We start from the raw sequence: 7493 nt of genomic DNA, 5'->3' as shown, positions 1-7493 counted from the left end.
CCACACACATTTAATTGCATTTTGGACGTCATATCCCGTCGTGAAGCAATGCGTTCCAGGGTTGCCAGGAACACACATTCAATGAAAAATGACATAGCTACAATCAGCCACATTATGTACCGTAAAACAAAACGAGAGAACACGTTCTGTAACCTAACAGGAAGTAAACAAACTATACGAAAAATGGTAGAAATAAAATAGAATTCAAGTGGAAGTGGTCATATCAAATTTTGTCCCAGCTTATATGTCAAATATTTGCAAATCTAGTTACTAAGTTGGCATCTACAATTTACTCTATTCACTTCGCCCTACTGATACTAGTTGTCTGTGACATACTGAACAGATCGGAATAGATGGCAAAATAGAAATGAAAGAACTCAAAATTCCAAAGGTAAGCAACACATAATACATATAATGTATATTCAGGGCATTATGAGGAAAGTGGCAAAAATGGTTGAAAATACAGGGATATAAGTAGTAGTAATACACTCTCTCCGACGACTGTGTTTATCTATGCACCGGATACACATGTAATAGTTTGCAACTGTAAACAGGGCAGTATATTCCTTACTGATTCATCATTACATTGTTACTGTGGTTGTACGTGTTTTAGCCGGAATGTAACAACGTGAACTTCGGATACTTCCGTTATCAGCCCGAAAGCACCACAAGGCATCTGGACACAAACCTGTATATATCAACCTTTCAACGAGATTTGCAAATGTTTGACATGTAGCTGGGCGTAAACAGCCACATGTAAACTGTAAGCCCAATAAAATTTAAAGTTTTTGATATTTGGCATATAGGCTGGACAAAATCCGAAATTAACATTTCATTTTGAATACATTTTTTACCATTTATCATATCGTTGGTTCACTTTCCCCTTCCACTGAGATGACTGCTGATCTTCTGGCTGGTAGGCTATGATGTTAAGTCTTCTGCACGCGTTTGTCGCCTCGTTTTACAACTAATAATGTGGTTGGTAGTTTATCATTTTTCACAAAATTTGTATGCTCCTTAAAACCATGCTGTGCGCAGTTTCGCCGCAGGAAATTACGTCGCAGATACGATCAAATGTTGTGTTGGGTTGCCAGCATCCAGGCGGCAAAAGGTTTTTTTTTTTGAACGGCTGTAACGCCGAAACAATGCACCAACGAGAAAAATGTTACTGAGAAAAGTTGTTTGTTTTGTTGTCCTCTATACGAATCTGTGGTCCGTGAGCGCCATTAAAATGATACCCTGTATAAACACACAAGCATATGTGTATGTACATACTTTATTTTCTATTTTGCACTCTTCGGCAACACGAAGATGGGGAGGTTGATTGATTTATTGAGTTAATGTTTTAAGTCCACTTTATGCACATTAAGGCTAATAGTGACTTGATCTACAGTTTTAAGAAGGAATCCGAACAACAATGTGCCTCCACAGGGTTTCGAACCGAGAGCTACACGAGGTGCATGATACCTGTCTCAGTGAATTCGGGATCCTGTTGTCGGAGCCCAACCCTTACGTCCTGCCCTGTTGGGTTTTGGGTGGCATGTGTTCCATCATCCAGCATACATCCCGGAGCTCCAAGCGATTACCATCTCTTCGCTCCTTTGAAGAAGCATCTCAGAGGACGCCGGTTTCACTCGGATGATGATGATGTGAAGCACTAAGTAAGGGTTTGGCTCCGACAACAGGACCCCGAGTTCTATGAGATAGGCATCATAAACATCATGTAGCGCTGGGATAAATGGCTGAACCGGGGAGGAGACTATGTTGAGAAGTAGTGTATGAAGGTTTCTTTCATGTAAGTCCGTTTGTATTCATGTAATAAATACCTACTGGAATTTGTAGGCTTTGTATTCTTTTTTTCCGATCATCCCTCGTACATTTAACTATGAATGCACATTTACATGCAAAGGACCCAAATTCATAAAGCACGTTAATGTACCATTTTTATGGGTATGGAAGAGAAAACATTAACTGAAACTTTAAGGTGAATCATATACAAATGCAGATGCTGATGGAAGTTTACATTAAAACATTTAACGTTGTTTCACTACTAACTGTACGGCAAAATCAGTTAACAGCTAATTAACATTTACATTTATTATTTCTTGTGACATATTGTCCCAATCATGAATAATGATCGCTTTTAGAATCTGGCTTCTTTAGGGCTCCTATAAAAAGCACACTTCCTGAAACTCTATGCTGAATTATAAATATGAACGGGTGGTCGGCTATGAATTTTGGTTTCGCTTCAAATATTGATCTTCCATGTGTTGACGCTGAAAAGAGGAAATGATATATTACATTTCACAAATAATATTTAACCCTTACTACCTCATTATATCACAGAAGTTTATGACATTTTTTTAAGCTTTTGAATTATATTAATATTTATATTAATACTCGTCACCTCTGAACAAAAAATTATAAATTACAAAATTTCATCTCCCTAACCTACTTCTCCTTTGCTGAAATAATTGCCAACTCCTCTCTTTATCTAGACATTGAATGAATAACATCATGATGTCGATCACGCCTGTACTGCCCTCTGACATGACCAATGTTGCCAATACACATCGAAATTTAAACAAGAAACTACTTTTTATGAACATGTTATAATTAAAACATAAATCGTTGTCTAAAATGCAGAAAATGGTTGAATATTTATAGTCCGTCTATCAATTCGATAAATACCCACAGAAACCATCGAAACGCATTTAATTTTTGTGCCAGGTTCAGTTATGGAAACAAGTTCTTCCCCATACGGCTTTAATAGGCGCAAGTAATGCAGGAGGGTAGGCAACACACATTGCACCCTTCGATGATCTGGTGATTTTGCCTGTCTGAACACCGATAAGCGTCTTCCACACGAAGGTCAGCATGACAGGAAGGCAAAGAGTGGTCACGTGACTATTGGTTACGCGGAGTGTTGTGCTTCTCCACGGTCCCAGTTCTTTATCCACATTGCAGAAAAAGTAGAACTCCAATCAATATATGAAAATAGGCTGTTTTCAACTACACGCTTAATTATGATTTTCCCAATTGTAAATCTGTCAGACGTGTCTGCCGATTTAGTGGGGACAGTCGTTTACTTTGAATTCCTGTTCGTCATAGGCGTAACTTGACGGGGGAGAAAGGGCATTTGTAACCCCCAACCCAAATCAGGTTTCTTAAAGCTGCTAAAACAGGAATCACATACTACGATTCGGCACGTCCAAAGTATTATATTTGAAAGATGGTTCCCAAATAGATACCAATTTAATACTTTGAAAGTGTGTGAGATTTGTTTATTACGTCACATCTTAGTGTGGCAAAGGTCGACTACAAAAGTGGGATTTCATAACAGAAAAATTAACCCACTCCTTTTATTTCGTAGCCGATTTCATCTTTAAACTGGAATTAAGAATATTAGTTAACAATGTCATTGGTAACCAATAAAAAAAAATATTGTGTTAGACCCAATTCTTTAATACCTTAGCACAATCCTTTTCGTAAGATTAAATTTTGTTGTAAGACCACTTTATGCACACATAGACTAATCTGAACTGCATACGGTTTAAAGTGGGATCCGAACCACTATGTGCTATAACCTGGTATCGTACCCAAGACACCATGATTACAAGGCTTTAGCACTACGCCATCAGGGAGGCGCACACAATCTTTTATTTCGATCTTTTTAAATCTATATATGCATCATAATAGGTTGTTTAACATTCCTACGCCTCTATGGATTATTTAGCCAGTATTCAAGTTTCTCTTCCATGTTTATGGTTTCCTGTCTGCAGTAGAAAAACTGGCAGGTTCCCATAGTTTTTCGTTCAATAGTCTTACAATCGTTGTATATCAATCATATCACCCAAAATTGATTCATTCGTTTCGAACACAATCCCCGATGGCGCAGTGGGGTCGCGGGCTCCTTGTAATTAAGGGATCCCGGGTTCGATACTCGGTGGAGGAACATAGTGTTTCGGATCCTCCTTTAAACTGTAGGTCCATTCACGATTAGCCTAACAGGACATAAAGTGGACTTAAGACACAAAATCAAGCAACCAACCCAATCCCGTTATTGCCCATATTGTCGAATCCAGAACCTTCGTGCGAATAACATAAGCAGAAAGACAATGTGAAATAACCGAATAGAAGAACCTAAAACCTACAACGGATAGATTGGATTAAGTCGACGGTATAGCACGCATTCTGAAATGAACAAGAATACGAAAGTTGAAGGACCTCTTTACGCACCCACTTTTCCTCCCCTCAATGGGGAAGATATCCTTCTTGCCGAGAAGCCTTTACGTAGGATTGCCCTGAAGGAACTTCAAGGTCACGACGATAAAATGTTCTGCATGCAATGGCGGGACCAAAAACATACATCTGATAGCTGTGTTCCTCCTTATTTCGTACGCCATTGATAACAGGAACAGTGACCTCATCTTTGGTAGAGCAGATGCCTGCTTGCTTTCCACCACCCTTTAGTTCAGTGACCTTCGTCCGTAGTTGGCAAGAGTGAATGACTCACCAGATACTTGTTGTCTGTGAGGCTACACAAGAATAGATATTTCGTTAGTGGCTGTAAGTATTGTTTCATCTGCAGTTATATCAGTTAACATTTGAATATTTCCCTAATGGTTACGTTAGTGATAAACATGTAAATTAGTTCTCGAGAGTGAGCTTTCTATCTATTTGAATGGGGGGATTTTTATACAGCCTGCATGTATTATTTTTTTTTCCTCAAACAAGAAGAAATTCGAAGAAGCAAAAAGAGTCATATAAGAGTAGTTAACAAAAGGAAAGAAGAAATCGAAAATGTAAATGCTTAAATAAATTATGGTAGAGATCGAGTGCAAAACATTTTGTCACGGGGCTTCCTCGATGGCGTATTGATAACGTCGTCGCCTTATAATCAGGGATCCCGGGTTTGATACACGGTGGATGCACTTAGTGGTTGGTATCCAACTTTAAACTGAAGGTCCAGTCCAGATTAGCATATCTGTGCACCAAACAAAAACTAAGAAAGAAATTGTCACAGTGTAAGAAAATTTCATGTTCAGCCACATACGAAACAAAAGGGAATAATTTATTCCAGGTTGGAGTTCACATCTGTAGCATATAACCAACACAATTATGAATCGCAACATATCGTATCAGATCCATTTTAATTATACATATATGATAATATAAGAGAAGTAGAGGAAAGAGAAAACCAAGTGAAACAAGGACGCCTTCTCCAGAATTTCAAATCTCGTTACATAAGGTTCTGGGTTGGAGTCCCGGAGAGACATGACTTTCTTGTTCTTGCCCTTATATCTGCTTCATTTCATCATAAATCATAGTTATGGTTTACCTACAGGGGAAGAATAATGACAATTACTGCCAATACAAAGCCAATAACAAACAGAACAACCCGATTAGGGAGATGTCAAGAAGAAACGAGACATGACAGGGGGTGTCTCCGTTTCTCGGTTTGTTGAATTGCAAATTGCGCTCTAGTTCTCGGTCTCGACTAGTTAAATATAGAAATCGATTGATTAATTTGGTGTTTTAAGTCCACTTTATGCACAGGAAGGCTAATCGGGACTGGACCTACAGTTTAAAGTGGGATCCGAACCACTATGAGCCTCCACCGGGTATCGAAGCCGGGACCCCTTGATTATTAGACGATGAAGCTACCACTGCGTCATCGGGGAGGCCCTATATAGAAATCGAAAACGTATGTGAATGAATATACATGTATTTCATATATTCCAGTTTTGTAGGAGATTTCGTGAGAGATGAAATAAGCACTCTTTCATCGTATTTATTTTTATAATTTTTGTTCCCTGTTTGCTGATAGCGACGATAAGGACGAGTGACCATTACAAGAAATTGATGACGAAATATTCAAACAACCCCGACAAGGACTGTACTCAAACCCGGGAACTTTGGCGACGATATCGAATGTCAAGCACTTAATGAGCTTGCCCACCGAGCCTGCGTAATGTTGATTGTGTCAGGTAATTCGTAATAACTGTCAATATCCCACATTCACTATCATTTGCTTCATAATTTATCTTTTTGTTGTTATTAACCTGAATTCTAAGAATTAGTTGAAAGGCAAAAATGCAAGATTGAATGTCTCAGATGTTACTTCGTGCCGAATAATATGACGTGACATTATGATATGAATTTATTAATCATATAATATGCCTAGTCCTTCCATTGATTGATCCCAATTGAGCACACAAAATATGGTATAATGTAAAATCCATCCACGCTACGATGGCGTGGGTCCCTGGTTCGAATTTCGACTTGGGCATCATCAATTTCATCATATCATCACTCATATTCATTGTCGCAATTTGCCAAAAGTGAAAGAAAAGCGAAACTAAATAACAAACATCCAATCAAATCGAACATCTCCACCGATTTTATTCTATACGGTACCAACTTCCCACTTTATTACTGCATCTTACGTCATTTTACAGCATCTCAATTGTGTTTCGATTCGAAAACATTGTTTTGTGCAGTTGATTGTGCATTGTTTCGTTGTTTGGATTGTTTAATTAACGTCGCATTAATTAGTTTTAGACCAATCGTGACAGGGAAGCGAGAGCACAAAGAAACGGAAAAAGACAAGCGAGAGACCACGGCTCTCTTGAAAGGTAGCATCCCGTGAATACAACTGAAGTGACTGCAGAATATTATGGATAAAATTTATTTCGCTTTTTCCTTTTATTTCCGTTTCAGTTATTTTACTTCGCTTTTCTTCTACCACTCGTGTTAATCGTGTCGGTGAGGAAGAATTATAAACTCGTGATGGACGATGGCACAAAAAAATATATGCCTCTCCAACGGTTCGAAACTGTAACTACAAAATATTGTCTTATTTTTAAAATTTACGGCCGAATTTGGTTTGTCACGTAGCAATTTTCTCTCATATCTTTCTCAAGGGGTTGCATTGCCTCTCCGAAAGCGTAGTGGTAACGTCTTCGCCATATAATCAAAGGCTTCCGAATTCAATACCAGATAGAGGGACATTTGGTTCGGATCCCACTTTAATCTGTAGGTCTAGTGCATAAACTGGACTTAAACAATTAGCGTGTGGCATGTGGTCTGTGATAAGAACCATCATTTCTTGAAAATGACACTAATAATACTGGAAAGAAAATTTCCTTACTAGTAGCTCTTGTTAAGAAACCAGTTCCTGAAATTTTCTTCTGGAGGCCTCATAGCACCGAGCTGTTTGTGGTGGCTGGGGCATGAATTATGTGATTCATGCTATCAATGCTCAATCCTTCCCGAGAACTCAGAATCACCAGGCAAACTTAAGCGAATATTTTGTTATTTGGGTTGCATAAACAGCAGGTTTTAAGACGTTACAAAATTCTAGGTCCCGTGGTCCAGGTAATTATTTCTCTGACTGTACAATAACTACATTTACACCTTACTAATTTTTCCCGTACACTGAGCGTTTAAGTAGAGGATGGTTTTCGTGTTTAAAGTATAAAACATGGTTA

At 38.5% G+C, this 7493-nt stretch overlaps 1 protein-coding gene across 1 annotated transcript in view; it reads right to left on the bottom strand.

The window, feature by feature from the left end:
• Positions 1 to 1917: 1917 nt before the first annotated feature.
• Positions 1918 to 7493, bottom strand: part of LOC145980089 (neuroserpin-like) — a 69200-nt gene continuing 63624 nt past the window's right edge. The window contains exon 7 of the mRNA XM_083113087.1: positions 1918 to 2276. Coding sequence (XP_082969213.1) covers positions 2125 to 2276 — 152 coding nt within the window. The 3' untranslated portion in view covers positions 1918 to 2124. The remainder of the gene's footprint in view (positions 2277 to 7493) is intronic.

The sequence above is a fragment of the Lepisma saccharinum genome, chromosome 27 (assembly GCF_977018435.1).
Source record: "Lepisma saccharinum chromosome 27, izLepSacc3.1, whole genome shotgun sequence".
Classification (NCBI taxonomy): domain Eukaryota; kingdom Metazoa; phylum Arthropoda; class Insecta; order Zygentoma; family Lepismatidae; genus Lepisma; species Lepisma saccharinum.
This window is presented reverse-complemented; position numbering and strand designations above follow the sequence as displayed.